At 51.9% G+C, this 22,356-nt stretch overlaps 1 protein-coding gene across 5 annotated transcripts in view; it reads left to right on the top strand.

The window, feature by feature from the left end:
- The window catches only part of LOC144104789 (protein kinase C-binding protein NELL2-like), a 73,648-nt gene that overhangs the window by 33,691 nt on the left and 17,601 nt on the right, over window positions 1-22,356 (top strand). For 4 of the 5 annotated variants that reach the window (XM_077637974.1, XM_077637971.1, XM_077637973.1 and 1 more), the window contains exon 2: window positions 5,655-5,951. The exons of the other annotated variant lie outside the window; for it this stretch is intronic. In XM_077637974.1, coding sequence (XP_077494100.1) covers window positions 5,846-5,951 — 106 coding nt within the window. In that variant the 5' untranslated portion in view covers window positions 5,655-5,845. The remainder of the gene's footprint in view (window positions 1-5,654; window positions 5,952-22,356) is intronic. 5 annotated transcript variants of the gene reach the window in all.

Here is a 22,356-nt window from a genome sequence, read left to right as displayed (position 1 = left end):
TCCTTTTCAATTGTAAATAACCAAAAAGTTCGTTCCTTTGCGCAAACTGGTTGTTGCCTTTCATATTATGGAAAAAATAACTTTAAAATATTGGCAAAGTTTCATATCTGGTAAAAATGCACCTCCGACACACGAACCCGAACATGAGGAGGGTGTTCAAACCGCGGCATACTTTAGAGTGGGTTGATGAAAAGAAATAAAAACGAAATAAAAGTGCCCTGCCCGCATCTCCAGTTGACACAACGGGCTTACAACCACTACAGTAGGGTACAGCTCAAGAAGGCAGCGGCAAATGTCCCTGAAAGAAGGCCCCCAGCCAATGGCGTCGACCAGTGCTAGTGACGTCGCTACTAATCTGCTGGCGTGAAATCGCAGGTGAGTATATAGCAGGCCCCTCGGCGAAATGCGGTTAACCGCGACGTCAGTACAGTTGGTCGACGCCATTGTCTGGAGGGCCTCCTTTGAGTGGTATTTGCCGCTGTGTTTGAGTTGTATCCGACTATTTGCTACACTACTGCGATGTCCTTGTGAGGTGAGGGGGTACTTACTTACTGATTAGAATCCACATAAGTGCAGATATACGGCTGCAGCTAGGCAGGCTTTCGTGAGTTAGATGCTATATATGCACCTTTACCTCTTTCCCCGTGATTTTCGTGTCATGTTGTGTAAACCAAGAAGAAGGAAGGGAGCCAAAATTCGTTAGCGTCCACCCAAGCGCAACCATGCGTGTACAAAGAAAGCCTATAAAGCTCTGCAGCCGTACTAGGGCGGATCTAATAACTACCTCCCCCATATTTCAAACCTACCTCGTTTTGGGGAATTGCCGTAAACGCATTGGACTAAACCCAAAGGGTCAGTTCAAATACAGGTTCATGCACCCATAATTTCCTACTGACAAAACAAGATCAACCTGTTTGCGAAGATTGCGGAGTTGAAGGTACGATTAACCACATTTTATTATCTTGTGCTAAACTGGAAAAAATTAAGGAAAAAGTACTTTACTCAGTTTTATAACGAATACATTCCTTTTCATCCTGCGCTGCTTTTAGTTGATGATGCAATGGTTGATATATTGTGTGTTTTTAGCTTTCTTAACGAAGCGGGATTTCTCAAGTGACTCTAAATTTTTTACCCACTGGTCTGTTTGAATTCTAATACATTCCAGCCACTTTCTCACGCCTGAGAAGGCTGAGGCTTTTATTTTGATTGGTTGGGAGCATCGATATCCTTGCGCAGCCAAGGATAGTCACTGAGGTTACCCAGCCCTCTTTAAAGCTTTTACTAGTAGCCATTTCTAAAATTTGTGTATGTGTTCACTGGGTAGTATTAACGCTTGAGGGCATCTACACCAAGAATGATTTTTTACATTTCTATAATATTCACCAAAAAACTTTTCCAATACCTTGTGCATGGCGCATGATGGCCTCAGTTGCCTATGTGCCATAAAACCCAACACAACACAAGGTTCATGCACCGGAGAGCCACGAGTCAATAAGCCACAAACAAAGGTGACACACGCAGTTCCCTGCCTTGTCAGTGCATACGCTCACAGCGTTAGTCTGCAAATGCGATCGACCAAGTTGCCTGTCCACCATCGTGACGTCTCGAATGGACGGCTGTGTAACCGCCAGTGCCGAGGAGCGGGGGCGCAGCCCGCACACCGCTCCACTGTTCGCGTGGCCCGGGAACATTTTGGAGGGGCTGTACGCCGGCGTGTAACAACGTCTGGCTCCGCCGCTGGCCCGTGGTGGGGGGCCGCCGATATCTCTCTATTCAGCTCACGTTCCCACCGACCGCTTTAACGACGACGACAGAACGCGGCGTATAGCAGTTCTCGCATCGTCAACGAGCTCGCTCTGGCTGCGCTAAACGGGCCCCGGCGAAAGCAGAAAGGGGGGTTTCGCCACGCGCTTCGCTGGCCTTTCTCGCGCGCGCTCCAGAGAGAATGAAAAGAAAATGGGCCGCCCATCATCCCGCTATACATTTGGACACGCTGATTAAGGGGTTGCGTCCGCTAATGTTGCCGCCGCTGCAGGGGTAGGCCTGGAGGATGATGGTAGGGGCGGCTTTGCACCTCTCATCGCACAAGGATGCCGGCACGGGGGAGCCCTCCTTGAGAGCGCGCGCGGAATGAACCCGTGCGCCGACGGAGCTCGCCGGGATCAATGGCTCGCCGCTAACCGCGGGTGGCCTGGCGGTGATTAACGACGCTGCAGTCATCAATACCGGCGGCGGCGGCGTGGCGTAGTAGAGGCGCACGTAAGCGCGACTCGTTGTGTCCGGTCACCGGCGGCGGCCACGAGTCGCGCCGTGTAATAGACTCTCGAGGAAGAAGCCCCGTGTTTCTCCTTGCCTCTGGTTTCCGCGAAACGCGCCGGGTCGGAGCACGGACCGACGTTCGCCGTGCTCAGGGGCCCGGAACGGTGCCAGTGTCCGGGGCTCGCTGCTCAAACGCAGCTGGACAGCTGGGCTGGCCACCCACGCGTGTCTGGTTGGATGGGGCTCGCTGCAGGGTGAGGGGCCGCCGCGTTGGTTCGTCCGACGCTTAGCGACGGTGGTCAGAATTGGCGAAACACATTAGCGGAGGCCGACACTTGTCTGGTAGAGCTTTGCGCTAGCGGGAGCAGCGTTGTAACGAGAAACACAATCGCCCGCTGTGTTACGTTTAAACGGAAGGTAAAAAAAAATATTCACTTTTACGAGCTGCTACGAGTCCGATAAAATTCAAGAACTAAGCGGCAAGTGCCCCTCAAAGGATGCCCTCCAGCCAATGGCGTCGACCGATTGTCAAGACATCGCGACCCCCCCCCCCCCCCTAACCCCCCCCCCCCCCTTCCCGTCAAGCCAGCGTTACAGAGGATTAAGCCCGGGTTAACAGCAACGCCATTCAGATCTGTCTGACTGAAAAACTTTATTTTCAAAATATATGCAGGGAGCTAGTGGAGCGGTCCTTAAAGGTCCGTTCCTTACAAATGCTAGGTGGGCTGCTCATTACAGCAGCCCATTGGCGGTAGCTGCAGCTCGGGCGCGCCCGACCAGGGCCTTTTGGCTCGCCAGGTCAGAGCAGCCGAGCAGGGCCGCCTCCCAGTCCTCCTGTCGGCACCATTGTCTATAGATGGCCTCTTTTGAGAGGCACTTGCTGCTTCGTTCTTGAATTGTATCCGACTTTATAGTTTAGGACGTCGGCGAAGTCGGTCCTGCCAGAAAGCGACAGTTTACAGTCTTTATGAGCGCAGCCCATTGTGCTGCAGAAGAAGTCTGCCCTGCTCTTTCAATAGGTTCGCTGTCGATCGATCCGGCTGGTCACCGGTGGTTACGTCGGGTCATGCAGCCCCTCTGCCGGGTTCAGTCTGAGTGGCAGGATGATTTTCTTGACCAGAACGCAGGAAAGAGCAAGCTGTAAGGTAAGTTTTCCTTGCGGTGTGTCTTCGCTGAGACGCATGTTAGTGCCGCTCTAACTAAGTATAGATCGAGGGTTGAATTGGCCATTTCCGTGGTCACGATGAGATCGGCGAGGGGATTCCGAGCTTCCTTGTGGTGTGCCCTGTAATCATATATAATAATTGGTTTTTGGGGAAAGGAAATGGCGCAGTATCTGTCTCGCATATCGTTGGACACCCGAACCGCGCCGTAAGGGAAGGGATAAAGGAGGGACTGAAAGAAGAAACGAAGAGGTGGCGTGGTGGAGGGCTCCGGAATAATTTCGACCATATGGGGATCTTTAACGTGCACTGACATCGCACAGCACACGGGCGCCTTTAGCGTTTTGCCTCCATAAAAACGCCTCATGAAACGTCATTGGGTCGTGCGCGCAATGCTTGGAGGATTGCATGTGGGGTACCACAAAAGCAAAACACGAGAAACTTTTCGAATACTTTTAAACGTTTTATTTTTGTTTCAGTTTATATGTAGATGTGGGTTCAGGAGTCGAGCTCGAGAACCGCTCTTCAGGCTGTAGTACTAATTTGGTTATCGAGAATAATAATAATAATAATTGGTTTTGGGGGAAAGGAAATGGCGCAGTATCTGTCCCGTATATCGTTGGACACCTGAACCGCGCCGTGAGGGAAGGGATAAACGAGGGAGTGAAAGAAGAAAAGAAGAAAGAGGTGCCGTAGTGGAGGGCTCCGGAATAATTTCGACCACCTGGGAATCTTTAACGTGCGCTGACATCGCACAGAACACGGGCGCCTTAGCGTTTTTCCTCCATAAAAACGCAGCCGCCGCGGTCGGGTTCGAACCCGGGGACTCCGGATCAGTAGTCGAGCGCCCTAACCACTGATCCGCCGCGGCTATGGGGTGGAATGCTTGGGAAAAAGGTTTTTGACCCGTATCGACAAGGGTCAAAAACCCTTTTCCCAAACATTCCACCCCATATGTGCCGAGCACCAGGCCGGAGGAAATCTTGTACCCATTGGAAAACCGGTAAGCACGCAGTGGCAGTGGGGATCGAACCCAGCGCCTCCTGAAGGCGAGCAAGGCGGATGCTCTACCACAAGGCCACCGCTGCGGCTGAAGTTCTTAGAAAGTGCTGAGGTCACTTCCTGCTAAGCCAGATGTGTCACAAATACATGCCGCCATGTGCCGAACAGGAAAGATGGCGCTCTCTGGCACTACCAGAGCTTAGGGCAAGGCGCGCGTTCTGGCCACAAGGGCATTGACCTCTGAACTGTTCAAAATGACCATGCTCACGGACGGCGCGTCCGGCGATTTTCTCACGAGACGACGTGGAATCACTGCCGATGCTGGAGGGAGTATCAAATTAGTGCTTCGGCATTGATAGTAGCTCAGGTGCGGCATGTCCTGACGACTAATCATTCTTCAAACGATACCTTTATAACGCTTCATGCGGGATATTTTTGTTTAGTACTCGCCGTATATATTGGCTGTTATCGTCGCTTTTATACAGACACGGTGTTCCAGCTAAGCGTGATCCGCACTGTACGTGTACAAGAGGGCAGACTGGTAGACATCAAACTACGCCTGACCGGGCAGTCTTGTTGGCCGACCGTAAGCGAAAGCCGCGTCCTTGGGGGGGCAGGGCGGGTGTGGAGTGAGATCGCCTGGACAGTGGCAGTGTCTTGACGCTGGACCGTCTCGACCTCCTCCGGACAGGCGGCGCAGTACGCACTCCCGGAGACCTCTGTCCGTCCGGTTACTTTCCCTTCGGGACGTCAAGAAACACAACAAGGAAAGAACTGCCTCATGAGACGCGTCTTGTGGCAGCGAGCGGGCTCCCTCACCTGTCCGCGTCAGCTAACGCAGTGACATCGAAATTGATGACAGCAGAGGCTGGCTCCACTTACCCCCCCTCCCCCCCACCCTCCCCCTTCGGCGGTAACCGGCGGGGGGAACTTCCCTTTCCCCTCTTCTACCTGGTCACACCGTCGAGGGGGGCGGCGATCGATTGGTGCCAATCGAAGAAGAGGCAGCAGCAGCAGCAGCAGCGACTCGGGTATCGACGAGCAGCGGTGGTTCGCGCGCGCCACGCGGTGGAGGGGGGGTCAGCAGCTGCCGGAACCGGTGCTTTGTTGTCGCTTCGCAGCTGTCCGGACTTCCGGCGGCGGCCCGTTCTTCTGTCGGTGCGTGGAGGCATACCAGGCACGCTGCCGCGAGGCTGACTGCTGCCGCCTAAAATACTACTCTACGTGCAGGAGGAGGAGGCTTCGGCGGCGACGCCTGGCGGCGGTGGTGCTCGACTGCTCGCTGCTCCCCCCAGTCGGGAGCCGGCATGCGGCCCGGTCGGACCGCCCCGCAGATGTGCTTCGCCCGCCGCGCAAGAATGTTGTGGGTGCCGCGGCCGCCGGACGAAGCGCCCAAGTGCAGCAGCAGCTAGGACGAGGATATGCGACGACCCTGGCTGCTGCCAACTCGGACGCTGCCGCAACCGCTCTTCTTCCTGCTGCTGCTGCTGCCGCTGCTGCAACGCCGGTCGCCGCCGCTCGCTGCCGGTGAGCACCCCCGCTTTTATTTTCTTTCCTATTCGCGACTCGTTTAGTTCCCGCCTATTTGTTGTGGAGGGGCCTCGCTGCTGACGCGAGCCGGCCCGGAGTATATGCGGTTTAGTAGGCGTGTGTCCTCCCCGTGAGTGTGTGTGTTGTGCGCTCGGAGCACTGCTCGCGGGACGGCAGCTGCGGGCTCGACGGGGTGCGGTCCCACCAAGGCGCCTGACCCTGCGACATTTGTGCGCTGCTGCTGCGGCTGCTGCTATTGTGCTCGCAGCCTCCCACCGACCGAGCACCGTTGCAACCCTGTCAACCCGTCTTCGCCTTCTGCCGCCGACGTCGTCTGCTGCGCCGCACGCCGCCGGCACGAGGTGCGCCTAGCCGCCCACGACGTTGAGTGCGGGCGCACGTGCTCGAGTTGAACGCGGTTCGCCCCCTCAGGACGGCCCACCGACCAGGCTGGCCCCCTCCCGCCGTGTCGCCTCGGGCTCTCTCTCCCGCTAGAAACGTACGCGCCTGCTGCAAAAAAATCGACGCACGCGCCAACCAAAAACAGACGTGTGTATGTGCGTGTGTGTGTGTATGTGACGTACGGCCGCGATCGCGGACGGCAGGGAATGTGCGTGGCATTTAGCGCTATCGCTGGGGCTACCTGCCTACGCCGGCCTGGCAGAGGCTCGTCGCGCATGCCCAGTGGGGGTTGTGCCGGGGCGAGGTCTTTTTTATCTCCCGCGGTTTGGTGCTTGGCGATTCTGGGCACGTCTCCTTCGGCTCGCCGCCGTGCGTCCTCTGCCGTGCTCGGCTCGTCGTCTGCTTGCAGGCTCCGGCCGGTCGTCTGTGGCCGACGATGGCGATAGCGGCTCCTCAGTGCTCGACTTTTTGCGCATTTTTCTCACGCGTGTCGAGGGGGCAGACCGGCGTCGAAACTTTCCATCCGTATGCTCTCCGCCTCGGACAAGGCCTACGCACGAGTGGAAAGCAGCGCCCCCTGCCGAGACGCGTATCCCGCGCTGCTCACGTTTGACCGAATTGTTTCTCGGCAACGTCGGTCTCAGGGTACGCAGCGGTGCGAGCGGAATTCGTACTCTTGCCGGTGATGCGAGACTCCTCGGGTCGTCCGACTGACCATGTGCTGCAGGATCCATCGCCTCTTGCTGTTCTGTCTAGACGATGATGTAGTGTCCCTTGCGAGCCATCTTGGCCAATGTCTTCACTATTTTTATTTCACTCGAGTTCGAATTCGGCCCCCTAATGCATATTTTCGAGCTTGACGGTAGGTAGCCCAACATGATCGTCTGCACTTCGCTAGTTCGACCTTGGCTTCACCACATGCTGTTTTCTTTGCCTAGCTCATCGCGCGTTTCGATGCCACGATCCCGTTTCGTTGCAATACGGTTTTTTTTTTCGGTTTAATTTCATTCCAGACCTTTTCTTGGAACTCATTCCTGGCACGCCTCTTCGTTTGCTTGTCTCACCACGTACTACAAACACCCGCGACTGCAGCCGGCCAGCTGTGGCCGGGATCGAACCACGCCTGTTCCAGGCGCATTCTTACCTGGCTCGCTGAGTCACCCGGATGCTGAACGCTGCTGCTGCTTCCTACTTTTACTTTTTTTTTCTGCTCCTTTTACCATTGCAGCAAATAGCAGTTAGTTCTCACCGGTCTCCTGACTGACTGACTGCTGTTTTCGCTCGTAGAGCGTCGGATCATCCATTCGCTTGTCTCTCTTGTAGTCATACCCTGTCACATCAGAGTGGTGGAGTAAAGGGCAACTCCGTTTTTTTTTCAGTGTCGTTGCATTTTACTGAAACTTTTCAGGGTAGGTTATCCGCACTCTTCTGATCCTTTGAACGAGATTCCACAATCGAGTGAAGTTTTGTTCCAGCGCTAGTTTTTAATTTCCCGTTTCATGGGCGGAGCGATTTCAGCGGTACACCTTGTGTGTATTCGCTTTTGCTAAAGGAAGAAAAAAATGACGGTCGATTTGCGTAGTTGGGCCAAATGCGAAATAAGTGCGCTAGCAGAGCGGTTTTCCCTTCGGTTCCGGTGTTCAGATCCAGTGTTCACGGATGGCGATAATGGGTTAACGTTCAGTATGCGGAATTGGTCGACCATCCTCTACATTTATAGATCCCTGGGAGTCTTCCTACCACTCCTGGCGCAGCGGTCACGTCAAGATGCACCACTGCCCTTCTCTGTGGCAGGTGCTGCCATCGGTGGGACTTGGGTTAGGCTGCGACCCAGGTTGGCCTTTCTGAGAAGCCTCTCTTGATTAAATGCGCTGCCGCTTGACACGGTGGGCAGGTTTCCTGCCACCCGGAGAGCATCCTGCCACAAAACTGGCTTCAGACACGCAATACCCGCCGCGGTGGCTCAGTGGTTAGGGCGCTCGGCTACTGATCCGGAGTTCCCGGGTTCGAACCCGACCGCGACAGCCGCGTTTTTATGGAGGCAAAACGCTAAGGCGCCCGTGTGCTGTGCGACGTCAGTGCACGTTAAAGATCCCCAGGTAGTCGAAATTACTCCGGAGCCCTCCACTACGGCACCTCTTTCTTCTTTCACTCCCTCCTTTATCCCTTCCCTTACGGTGTGGTTCAGGTGTCCAACGATATGAGACAGATACTGCGCCATTTCCTTTCCCCAAAAGCAACCAACCAACGCAAGCACACAACGGCCGATTACACGGAATGGCCACTATAAGTGCTGGCACTCTAAAAGTTTACAGCTTTTTCGTTTATTCATTCAAACAACGACTTGAGTTGCCTCGTGCAGTCGCCAGTATTGATAAGATACGAGTAGGGAAATCCGGGGCTCGTTAGGACATACATATGAAGAGAGGCAAGTCGCCGAAGCTAAGGAAGGCATGGGGGAATGTTTTTTTGTTTGCGTAAATAATCGTAAATTCTTAGTCGAAATATTTTACTCCTGCAAGATAATTGGTTAGCCAACAGAAGAAAAGCAACCATACGCCACCGGTGGGATACGAGCCGGCGACCTCCGAATTTCGCTACGGTGGCGACTGTCCGATATTAACCAGCGCCGGACGCAGTACGTCCAGCATAACCGCGGGTGTCACGTGGTACGTGATCGAACAGGAAGGGCGGAAAGCTGTGCGAGAACCCTCATACGCCTCCTATTGCATCAGGACTGCCAGATCCGAGGCTTTCCTTGGTTTTGATAAGTGTTGGCTCTCTTCATACAGTCGCCAGTTTTGCCACACGAGGCAACCACCACATCATGTGGGTCACTCGTGACGTCATTTGTTGGTCGTCGAAGTTCAGTTCCGGTTTCCCGATTTCCCCTGTTATACCCTTGTTTCACTGATTATCGTGGAAAACTATTCGGCGCACGGATCAGAGCGAGGTCCGAAAATTATAATGCGGCCATTTGCAAACAATTTGCGGACATCCTCTGGAGTTGCTCTTTTAGCTAACCCTATTCGGACACTGAATTAGTGATGCTGTTATGTTTATTACTGTGTTATGACTGTAATGCCCGGAGTATTATCACGTGCGATTCAGATTGCAAATATATGCAGTCTTTTCTATGCTTGCAAAAGTAATATATCCATTCCTCATATTGCAATTGGTCCTTACCATCGTATCTATCGAGGCAAGGTCAAAATTGTCAGCTTCTACAGATTCTTGAGCTGCCGGAAAGTATCTCGCTCCAAAGGACAACTCCATAGGCAGAGCAGTCGAAAATTTTTAATGCACTGCTGCATTTGCAGGCGATAGAACAATTTGCATCTCTGTCCAGTTCGAGCATTTTAGAGTAGTTTTGTGCCTCCTGGATGCCCAGAAATAATAGCCAAATATCGATTCACCATTGGTCCTACTTTTGGTAATAAGTTGCCAGATTCTTTGCGCTTCTGCTGTGCGGGTGCAGCTGACAGCGAAGTGCTCAAATTATTCCGGAGCCCTCTATACTACGGCACATCTTTCTCTGTTCTTTCACTCCCACCATCCTCCCTTTTCTTACGGCGCGGTTCCGGTGTGCACCGAGGTGCGAGACACTTATTGCGCCATTTCCTTGCCCCAAAAACCAATTTCAGTTCCGAAACCGGCCGCGTTTCGATAGAGGCGAAACGCAAAAGGCAGCTGTGTGCTGTGCGATGACAGTGCACGGTAAAGGTGCCCAGGTGGTAGAAATTATTCCGGAGCCCTCCACTACGGCACCTCTTCCTTCCTTTCTTCTCTCACTCCCTCTTTTTATCTCTTAAGGCGCGGTTCAGGTGTCCGCCGATATGTGGGACATACTGCGCCATTTCCTTTCCTCAAGAACCAGTTTTATGGAGGCAAAACGCTAAGGCGCCCGTGTGCTGTGCGACGTCAGTGCACCTTAAAGATCCCCAGGTGGTCGAAATTATTCCGGAGCCCTCCACTACGGAACCTCTCCTTCCTTTCTTCTTTCACTCCCTCCTTTATCCCTTCCCTTACGGCGCGGTTCAGGTGTCCAACGATATATGAGGAAGATACTGCGCCATTTCCTTTCCCCATAAAACCATTGTTATTGTTATTAATACTAATAACCAGTTTTCAATTTAGCGAGGTTTTCGTCGCCTGGGCAGCTACCGGGTTAAAGCCAGGGCTTGGCGACTTTAGTGAGCATACGTATAGCAGTGTATGTAGGGATCTCTTTGCATGTAAGGAAAACAGAAACTGTGTCGAACGTTATCGTTCTCTTGAGTAGTGATTGGGCAGCTGAAGGGGCCAATCACGAGCGTAACCTGTGATATATTTTTGTAACAATACTGCTGCGAACTGAATAGGGTCAGAGGCCTCGTCAGGCTTCAAGAACCTTTAGCCTCTCTCCCTGCACCAGGCTGTGTACATTGTCTTGTGCTGAAACTAAATAAGTAAACACTTGCGCCGATTTCAACTGCGACAGTTCAAAGTCAAGCTTTGTCCTGTCCGTGTGTTCATCGCCGTGTTCATGTTCATCCGGGGAACCGCGATCAGCAGCGCCGACGTCACTTTGGTGGAAGTGTGCATTTTGGGCCGCACCTTGACACGCCGGACAGAGGCTCAGAAGCACGTGACTTGCTACTGTGCGTCAGTGCTAATGCGCAGCCTCTCTCATCACCAAACGCGGCAGGAGCAGGCGTAACAAAACAAATGGTGCCCTTATCGGAAGACGTGAACCTACAACCTTTGTGAAAACTACAAAGCCCCCATAGGGGGGCGTGCTTTTGGGCCACACTGTGTGGTGGCTGGTTATGCTTTTGTGGCGTGCCATATTGCATGGTGGCACCTTTAATAACATTAGGGCTTCCACAGCTGCTACATGTACCTCGCTAATCACGACTTGGACTTATCTACAGTCGGATTCAACTATATTGAACTAGAATAGATGCAACTTAAGTCTGCAGTGAAGCTCCGCCCACATTCAGGACCGCCGCTCAAGATTCCTCCAAGACGAAGTAATCCGCTGTTGAAACTTTCCTTGTTACCTGAACAAGAAGCTTATCAGAAGGAAAGAATTACAAGCTGTAGAATTTTGATACTTGACTTCTTTAACTTGCACATTAAAAAGCTGACTTCGTGTACTGTTCCAACTGGCCTGCGGAGTAATACAAAACTCCGTGGACCGTGGCCCAGTGTTAGCAACTGGTGTTTCTTTTTAATAAAGTTGTATCCTACTAGAGGGAAATGGCTGCAGTGGTTAATAAAGGAAAATGAATAGAATCCTGCTAATGGCTAGACTATTGTGCCACAATTGCCATCCGAGCGGGCTATTCCTTAATTAGTCCAAATCGTGAGGGTCGTCAACGAACCACGAGTCGTCAGGGTCAGAAAAAAATTGCTAGTGGTTTAGCATTTCTAAGCACTAAATATTTTGCGAAAGCAAGTTAGTGCTAGTGGACACCATCGCCAAGTACCCCAAGCGCGATTGAGGTGTCCACCCGCGCAAGGAGCCAGCTGAGCGCATTTCCTTTCCTTTAGTGACTTTTGCGCACACATAAAAGTTGATGAAGACAACGACGTGTAATGCACAGCGCGATAGCGTGTTGCAGTTGCAGTGTTACAGGTTTGGTTTATGGGAGTTTAACGTCCCAAAGCGACTCAGGCTATGAGAGACGCCGTAATGAAGGGCTCCGGAAATTTCGACCACCTGGGGGCTCTTTAACGTGCACTGACATCGCACAGCACACGGGCCTCTAGCGTGATCGGCTGCGGTGATAGCTAGTGTTCTCGTGCAGTGGCCAGCGAAGCTGACCTGTCCGCGCCGCCGCGTGTTCGAAGATCATTCGCAGCAACACCTGTTTCATTTCTGCAGGTGTCTGAAATGCTTCAGAGAGACACCGGCTTTTTCAGGGGTGCTAGTGAAGTATTGCTTTCGCACTTATAAGTGATTCGCGTACAACGCCAGGCTGTGCCTCTGACTGCAGAGTTGGTGGACCGGCTGTAGGAGCGGGGGGTAAGTCTGTTCTCCCCTAATCCATTCCACTTATCGCCACACCTGTCCCGTGGAGGCAGTTCAGTTCAGAAAAACTATTTCCGGCAGATGGGGGCCTCCCTACCCCCTCTCAGGCCTAAGCGCGATCAGAAGGAGAGGCCGTCGGCTGAGGACGGACGGTGTAGCTGATGCTTCACGGCCTCAGCCGCCACGCGGGTGGCTTTGCGCTGCGCGTTGGGGTCCTCGCTCCGCAGCAGCGCCTCCCAGGCTTCAAAACTATTTCTTCCTTAGCCCCTGGTGAGCTAAGACATTCCCAAGTAATGTGGTTTAGTGTACCCCTTTCCCCACAGTCGATACATTTTTCGTCACCTGGGTTCTTAGCAATTTTGGCTGGCGATATGTATACCCCTGCCTGGATCCTCCTCCAGATGTAAGCCTCTTTGTGCAGTCAGGGTCGTGGCCCCCCTGACGTCACGTTCAAGCACTCTTATTGGTGGATCCCGATAGGCGGATGACGCATGCCTCGGGAGGCGCTTTGCGCGCTTCTGGCGTACAAATTGTAAACGTTTATAAGTCTCCGGGGCCACCACCGCGTGTTTGGTCGTTGAAGGGGTTAGGAGGGGAAGAGGCGGCTCCTGGAGCGATTCCAACCCGCGCGCCTTGCTCGTCGTCGCTGCCACCGCGGTGTTTTTTTTGTTGTTGTTTCTTTTGCCTCGCTGTTTTGGTGGCTGTCGCGTCTGGTCTGCCGCGTACTCTCTTCGTGCTGCTCTGCATAACGACCTTCCGAACCGTTTTCTGCGAGAAGCGGCGGACCGTGGAGTGGAACATGTGGTGCGCGCGCGTTCTGCCTGCCTGCTGTATGTATATGCGTCCGCATGCAACGCCGTCGTTTGCGTGGCACGCTTCTGTGATTTTTTTCTCAACTGTTTGTTTTGTTGGCAGTGCATATAGGAGGCGGGCGTTTTGGTAGAGCCACTCGAAGGTAGCACCGAACACGCGACGCGTAAAATTGAAATAAAAGAAAACTAAGCGTCGTTGTAATCGACGCGTCAACCGCAGGGCGAGGCGAGATCTTTTTCAGCGCCCTCTGGCAATCTATGGGTAAATTAGCCTTCCGGCAAATTATGCTGTTACCACAGCTACAGTTCAAAGGTGGGATGGAATACCATCAAATTTATTCGAGCCTATATACACCAGGTGTCCCAGCTAAATTTAACCAAGCTTTCAAGAAAGACGGTCCCAGCCCCGTGAAATCAACCATGGGTTGTTCAGAGTGGCGCGGCCTAGTATGCAGTATTTTTCTCGTTCTTCAGGGCTATTAGTCGATCCTAATTAGCTTTTTAATTATTGACTCGAAGAACAAAGTGTTAGTGGAAAAGTTACTAAGGGTAGACAGCTGGGCTAGTTGGTTGTTTGCATTATTATGGAACATGGCACCAGCGCAAGAGACAAGGGCGAAGGGAGAAGACAACACGAACGCCGGACTTCAACTGAAATTTATTTGAACACTTGCGGGACTTTTATGTACAGAGAAGCGCCTATATCGCCACCAACCGTTCAAAGCTATCTACACACGCTGGGCCACAAATGACGAATGCATCTAACCTAAACAAAGGCAAATCAACCAACTGCGTACAGGAGCACATCGCAGACTTCTTTTTTTTCTTTTTTACCTGCCTGAACCTACAATCACATTTGCCTGCAAATAATCAATTTCCTTTTTTCCAAGCGCGACAGATGGGGCACTGACACAATTATCTTTTTCATTCAAGATACATAGGGCTTCGAAAATTTCCCGGCTTCGCTGTGTGCCGAACCTGCGCAGAACACGTGTATCCTTCAAAAAAGGAAATTGATTATTTGCAGGCAAATGTGATTGTAGGTTCAGGCAGGTAAAAAAGAAAAAGAAGTCTGCGATGTGCTTTTGTACGCAGTTGGTTGATTTGCCTTTGTTTAGATGCATTCGTCATTTCTGGACCGGTGTGTGTTGATAGCTTTGAACGGTTGGTGGCGATAGTGGCGCTTTTCTCTGTATATAAAAGTCCGGCAAGTGTGAAATGAATTTCAGTTGAAGTTCGGCGTTCGTGTTTTCTTCTCCCTTCGTCCTTGTCTCTTGCGCAGGTACCATGTTCCATAAGAATGGAAAAGTTGTTGATCCGCTAGCAGCACTGTTTCCAGCAAGTATACTGTTTACGCAGCTGTATTTATTGGCCTTAAAAGAAAGCTATCACGTGATTAGCTGCTGGCTAACATCCTTGCCCCAGTGTGCACGCAACGTCTCGTCGGGAAGAACACTCCAGAAGAAAGTTGTTCTTGGAGACGCGTCTCGGGACGTTGAAGTGCACCGCTGTCTCGTGGAATCTTTTTTCATTGTGCGAGTTATGGTTTAAGGCCGGTAAAAAAAGTACGTAAACGATATCTAGGTGCAAACGTTTCACTCGGCTGTTTTCCAAAGCGATCTATAACTTCTTAAAAGAACGTCTTGCTGGGCAAGTTGGTACATCTTTGGATTACAGGCGCGAAAACAGACAGACCACAAGGTAGATACACGGGACGGAGCGCCTGTATTGAAACTTTGTTTGTGAACGCCAAAAAGTTGTCAGCTAATTAAGCTTAACTAATTAACTTTGAAGAAAAAGTACAGCAGACTAGTTCACGGGACTCTAAACAACCATCAGTTGGTTTCACGCGGCTAGGTCAGTGCTTTTTAAAAGCTTCGTTACACTTAGCTGGGACACCTGGTATATATAGAACTTTGCATAAGCCGCCACGGTGGCTCAGTGGTTATGGAGCTCGGCTGCTGACCCGAAAGATGCGGGTTCGATCCCGGCCGCGGCGGTCGAATTTCGATGGAGGCGAAATGCTAGAGGCCCGTGTACTGTGCGATGTGAGTGCACGTTAAAGTACCCCAGGTGGTTGAAATTTCCGGAGCCCTTCACTGCGGCGTCCCTCATAGCCTGAGTCGCTTTGGGATGTTAAACCCCATTAAACCAGAACTTTGTGTAAAAGGGTCTAGGGGCGCCACCGTATTGTACGATCGACTGCGCTTGTAGCACAGGAGAGAGTTGATTAATATCACTCACGTTGTCTCCAGCCCAAAAAACACTGCTTCGAGGGTTGTGAAAAGGTCTGTAACATTGGGATTTTGTGCGCGCGTGTGTTTGTTAAAGCTCAAAGTACCGCCTTAGGCAGTCGGCTTTTTTGAAGGGACATTAATCTGCAGGAAGCTTCGTGCCAGATTCGAGCTGTAATCAGCGCTGCAGTACTATTTAGGTGTTCCGTCTTGGTGTCTACAATGCATGGACTTGCTCTCCACTAATCATAGGGGTTCGAGTGAGCGCTGTGAAAGTACTGTGCCTGTGTCGACACTGCGTGAATATCCGGCGGCTGTGCTTTCCCTGTGACAACGTGTTCCTCGTCAAGCGCACAATTCGCCGTGTGTGGCTCGGTCATTACGCCGTCATGTGCGCATGCGCATAATTGATGCATATAGTATATGCCCTTCAATGGTGGGCAATGAGCGTCGTGGTATCGGGGCGTGCAAGGCGGGAAGCGGAATAGATGTTCGCTGTCCTGAACGAATGTCGCGGACTGCCGGCCCGTGAAGCGGACGTCATAAGTCAGCGGGAAACTGATTCCGCGCGTCATCGTCCGTTTGTCCCCTGCTCGTCCATTGACGGAGGCTCGCTTCCGGCCGCCGAGATTCGTTCCGGTTCAATGGTGCCTGCATCGGATTAGCTTTGAAAGCAAATAAGAGGCAGGTGGTTTGTCCCCAGAAAGAAAAACAAGGCTAGTTTCCCGTCTCTTGCGAGGCACATGACGCAGCTCGGGGCCGGGAAAAAACAAAAGAAAAACGGGGAAGTTCGGATGCCCGGAAGTTTTTGGAACACATATTACAACACTGCTTAAGTGCTGGGCAGGTAAGCGTGCAGCCACAAAGTGAAGGGTGCGATTTGAACTTCTGCGAGAACTACACGATGCACCAGTCAGTGCCTAGCTGCGACTCTGGTCGGCGAGACATTTAGGTTTTTTTTCTCGTTATTTCAGTGTTTCGAAAACTTTTGTAGGCACCTGTCCAAGGCGTTAATGTGAGCTTCGCGAAAGCGTTTGTGGTTGGCTGTGTGAAACGTTCGGCACTGAAGTTTGTTTACCGAGCTCACTTCTTAAAAACGCGTGTTAGACTCGTAAGAGGCTCAGCTTGGTTTCGGCCCGGGAACTTTTGAATGTACTGTTTGTACTTTCTTATACGAGTGGCGAAAGTGGTTGTGCTGACTCGTAGTTCATTCCACAGGGAATGCCTTTGTCGGGCCAGTCCGTGATTCGTCGAAGGTCCTGAAGAAGCCCTGGTAATCTATGTACACCATAGCCTGCGGGTAATTTTTACAAGGGCGGTAAAACGGGCTAGCTGGTAGTTCATATTTGCAAAAAAAAAAAAGCGCACCTTAGGACACGGACAGAAGCAGATATAACGAGAGGAAGAGAAGGGATTGCTGGCCCACACCACCAGCACAAGGTGGCTATGGTGTCTTTCCTGCACAACCTTTCTCGCAGGCTCAAAAAAAGTCGGGCATAAATTAGCAGGTGTCCGTGTTGTGTTCTCGGTGCCCGACAAGCTATCCAAGCTTTGTCGCAGAGTGAATGCCCCAGCGTTGCGAGGGCCAGCCTGCCAAGTCAAACGCCAAGCACCTTTCGTTCCTTGCGAACTTGGTGTGGTTTATAAAATTGCTTTGAGCTGTGGCAAGGCTTACGTGGGTCAAACCGGGTGTTGGCTCAATGATCGTCTTATGGAGCTTTCCAATAATGTTTACAACACTGCAAAGAGAAACCTGGGAGTCCACTGCTTAAAATGCCCCTCCCGTTCCTGTGAGCCCTTTTTTCATGAATGCACTGTCATGGCGAAGAATGCACATCAACTCACTCCTGAAATTATAGAAGCCGCCCACATTCTAAAGCTAGAAGATTATGTGAGCACACCATCGATAGCTCTAACAAAAGGGGAATTAGAATATTTGAGCCAGGTTTCGTTGGAGTAATTAGTCGTATCCTAACCTCGATGTTTTATTGGATAGGTCCTGAATTCAACCTTTAGCACTTATTGGCCCTTTTGGCATCGGTTTTTCCTCCTGTTTTAATGGCCTTTTTGACTCTTTTAATGGATTTTAATTGTCATTCGGCTTTTAACAGCCTTTTTTGGACATTTTAATGCATTTTTATCTTCACTGCTTGTGACGCCCTTTTGGCTTTTGCTCCATATTTTCATGTTGTTATCGCACATTGTCATTTGTCACTCTGTTACTGCCTTTCGGCGCCATCCTTTACCAGCCCTTACCTTTTATACACTCCCAGTTGCACTTTATCACCTCGTGTTTTTTCACCTCGGTTATCTTTCTGTCGCGTGCCAACCAAGCAGCTGCTTCCCATGTATTCATTCCCGCCCACTTTTCCTATATATATTGTCACTCTGCAACAAAAGAAATATTTGAAACCAGCGTTGGTGTCGTTACACCTGCCTCTGTACGTGTCCTAAGGTGCGCTGCGCTGTTTTTTCCAAATAAGCGTAATTTTTTTTTTCTGGTAGAAATGGTCATTCCGTTTATCATTTAATTAGCGGCCATGTCTGCTACCGAGGAGGGAGCAGCAGGCCAAGGACGACCCGTGTGCCTAAGGCCCGTTTCACATGCTGCGACTGGACCGAAAATATTCGGTGTAGCCGGTGAGGCCGCAGTGCGATTTTCGGTCACTGCTTTCACATGCAACACCGACGCAGCGAATTCGGTCGGAGGGACGGGCAGGGTTTGCATAGGCAACCCATTATTAAACGCGACAGGAACGTCACGCAGAATGTGTTCATGATGTTACGACCAGCGTATTTTTAGATGCAAGGCAATATTTCGCATGTTTTGATTAGAATAAACAGTTTTGCTTCCACCGCGGTAACAGCTCCCACGTGACTGCACGCAGTCTCTGCGCTCCGCAATGGTTAGTCGCAGAGCGAACACACCCACACTGCGACTGAATTCCAACCGGACGGAACTCGATCGCAGTCCGTCTGCGACTAGACCGACGGCCCTCCTCAGTCGCAGACCGACGGAATTCGCAGTGTCGCAGGAGAAAATCGCATGCATGTGAAACGGGCCTAACGTTTTAACAGTTACAGGGCTGCAAATCGGCTTCACGAAGTATGCAGGAGCTGCAGGTTATAGCGTGGTTATATCTAGTTAAGTCGGGAGAAGTTACACGAAGGGACAATGCACTTACTGAAGAAAAGAAACATTCGCCTCGTGTTTCGACTACACATTGACTCCTTTGTGTTGGGAGTCACAGTGCTCCATCGCTCTGCTGATGACACGCGCGGGGTTGTGCTGCAGTTTTCTGCATAGCCTCTTCCTCCCTCCGTGCATTCTTCTTCGCGTTGTGTTGTGGAATATTCAGAATGTTGGCTCGTCGCTGCATGCACGACAGACGGCGCCAAGCAGCACATGGCGCCTTCTTTCGTGTCAGTCGTAATTCTTGCTTACGTGGGCGCTACAAAACCCTCTTGTGTGTCCACTCTACATAACGGACAGTAGATGCGAAGCAAGTGCAACTGCACTTCGATACCGCTCAACATCCGTCATCAGCCTGACTACGCCCGCTGCAGGGCAAATGCCTCTCCCATGTGTCTCCAATTAACGCTGTCCTTTGCCAGCTGCGCCCACCCTATGCCTGCAAACTTCTTAATCTCATCCGCCCACCTAACTTTCTGCCGCCCCCTGCTACGCTACCGCTATAAAAGGACATGTTTTGCATACCTCTCCTCTTAACCTGGCCGTGTTTATCCCCCAAAATGAATTTTGTTTTAGTGCTGTCAATCCGCCGCGGTGGCTCAGTGGTTAGGGCGCTCGGCTACTGATCCGGAGTTCCCGGGTTCGAACCCGACCGCGGCGGCTGCGTTTTTATGGAGGAAAAACGCTAAGGCGCCCGGGTGCTGTCCGATGTCAGTGCACGTTAAATATCCCCAGGTGGTCGAAATTATTCCGGAGCCTTCCACTACGGCATATCTTTCTTATTTCACTCCGTCGTTTATCCCTTCCCTCACGGCGCGGTTCAGGTGTCCAACGATATACGGGACAGATACTGCGCCATTTACTTTCCCCCAAAACCAATTATCAATTATTTCAATGCTGTCACCACTGATTGCGTGGTACACTTGAAAGCAGTGTGCGCGAGCTTATTCGACAATCGTTCGATGTGGTCATGCGTGGTCGAGGGACGCGAATGTTGAAAATTAAAATTATACCATTGAATCTCTGTGACCACTCCTGCATCGGCTTCGCTGTGTTCAAGCACACAGTACCCGTGAAATTCGCTTGTAGACGCGGCTATACGGAATTTGCGATGAAAACTTTGGTCCACCTTATGATTCCTTGTGTTGTCACGGAAGCCTTGTCTCCACTGAAACTGTCACGGAAGCGGACACAGCACTGCAACTGGAGCAGCCTGTCGTGTAGGTGAAGTTTTTGGCGGCTCTATCTTGCGTCAACTTTGGAAGACTTGTAAAGCGTGCAAAAGGGGCTGTGAAAGTCTTGCTAGTGCTATAATGCCATATTGTAGCAATCAGTCACACTCGCCGCGGTGGCTCAGTGGTTAGGGCGCTCGGCTACTGATCCGGAGTACCCGGGTTCGAACCCGACCGCGGCGGCCGCGTTTCGATGGACGCGAAACGCAAAGGCGCCCGTGTGCAGTGCGATGTCTGTGCACGTTAAAGACCACCCAGGTGGTGGAAGTTATACCGGAGCCCTCCACAACGGCTCATCTTTCTTTTTTCTCAGTCCCTCATCTGTCCCTTTCCTTACGGCGCGGTTCAGGTGTCAGCCGATATGCGAGATAGATACTGCGCCATTTACTTTCCCAAAAACCAGTTTTCAATTTCAATCGGTCACCCGGAATAAATACAAGAATTTTCCACGTGGGCTATAACGGGGGAAATCGCGCTTGTTTCGCTATACCGGTCGTTTCGTTGTTGACGGCTTTCTTGCCTTGAGGAGACTCCCATAACTGCGCGGAGGCCAGGGGTACCGCCTACAGCGGGGCGCTCCGTGGCCGATCGTCGCCGCCCGTCTCGGCATCCCCCCCCCCCCCCCCCCCCCCCCCCCCCCCTCTTTATAGCTATGCGGCGGCGGCGTCTGGGCCCCGGTGGCCATGTGTTCTCGGTCTCTGTTGTGCGGGGCGGTATTTTCGGGACCAGCATTCTTCGGCGGCTGCTCCCTCGGCGGCGCTCTCTCGATGCGTGTTTGCGCATACCCCGCGGGTCATCGGTGGCCTGCCGTTTCTTTCAACCCGGCCTTTGATCGGCCGGCCTCAAGGACCGCGGTTTTCCTGAATTAGCCACGCGCGGCGCTGTTGTTCTTCGGGCGATGCGCTCACGCAGTCCGGGCCGCGCTCTTGGTGAGTCATTGAGAACAGCGGGAGGGAACAATAACTGAGGGGACGTGGGGCGTATAGAGATTGCTTGCTGCGTCGCAATCGCGTGTGTGAACGCATGTCGTTGCACGGGGGCCTTCACGTTCGACGCCATCTATAAAAGCGTCGATGTGCGGTTTGCTCATGCGATGTTGATCCGCAGTGTTTCTGATGACATTATCATCATCAGCCTCTCTACTCCCGCTGCAGGGAAAAGACCCCTCCCATGTGGCGCTCACATAATCTGCCGGTGTGCTCCAGTTTTCTGCTCGGTCCCCGGTTGCCGAGTAGTCTCTAGTGCACGTTAGAGGGAGCAATAACTCATCAGGATCGACATCAGCTCAACCGTGCGGTTGCAGAGGAAATGCACACATCCCACAGAAGACCTTTGCAGTTGAAACATGGGTCTAACATGTCACCCTATTTCATTTTCCCACCAGCTTGGTGGCCCCTTTCCGGCGGGTATACCATCCCTCACAAAAACATCCGTTTAGATTTTACGAACTTTCTGTCGAAAACGAGAAATTTGGCGTTCTGTCGTAAACGTCGTTAGGGATGACGCACTGTTGTCGGCCGAGAGTTCGCATACCTGCTGGTCTTCGCAGCCACGTTGCAGCGTTTCAGGTCGGCGGACCACGTGCCGGTCGGTCTACGTGGAACTGAGAAGGGGGATGGAACAAGACAGGAGAGTAGCTGTTGTTTCACTGGGTGGGCGCACACGTCTCCAGGGGGATACAGGCAAAGAAATCTCATACTGCTGGCGTCATTTATTTGCCCTGCATCCAGAAATTCCCATCTGTTGGTTTCGCACCGAGTCATTGCGGTATATACGCGGTCGGCAGCCATGGTTACCTGCCCATCCAAGGGGTGGATTTATGGGCACTCTTGGAGCGGGGGAGGAAGGGGCCTTCTGTGAACCCTGCATCTTTTTTCGCCAAAAAATGGGGTCCACCGCAGTTTCCTTCTTTCAAATCCGGCTCTGGTGCAACCCTGCAGATGTCCACGTGCTCCAGATACTTTTACAAGGCACACTGCAAGCGTTCTTAGCAGCGCTTTGCAAAGCGACACCTAGGTGTTTTTTCGCTGCCAGTGTCTTCTTTCTGACGTTCGTTGATAGCGAAGCGGTTACAGCTCCTTATAGATTTCTTGGACTACTGTCTTGCTATGGATACTTACTTTCGTCTATTTGCAGTATACAGACTGTCTATAGACTAGCCTTTGAAGTGTATAGCCATCTACAGGTTGTGTATTCTGCTTATAGGATTTGTATTGTCTAGAAACTAGTCTATAGGGTTTGCCTTCAGAATGTTTATAGACATTATGTACAGTTTGTGGACGTCTATAGACTGATTGTCCAGAGAAATTTTTGCAAGCGGCACGCGTGCCCGTTCTCGTCGTCCACGCCTTGCACTCGGTGCAGTAGGCCTAACAGTGTGGCGGCACGGCGACTGCAAATCGTCCGATGGCGGAGATCGACGCGGGCGCCTCCTGTCGCCATTTCGCGCTTGGGTTCCTCGGTATTCGCCGCGTGCATGCGAACGGTTTCGATCAGCGTCGTTCAATTCGCGC

This window comes from Amblyomma americanum, chromosome 9 (assembly GCF_052857255.1).
Source record: "Amblyomma americanum isolate KBUSLIRL-KWMA chromosome 9, ASM5285725v1, whole genome shotgun sequence".
Lineage (NCBI taxonomy): Eukaryota > Metazoa > Arthropoda > Arachnida > Ixodida > Ixodidae > Amblyomma > Amblyomma americanum.
Note: the sequence above shows the minus strand (reverse complement) of the source record. Positions and strands in the feature narration are given on the sequence as shown.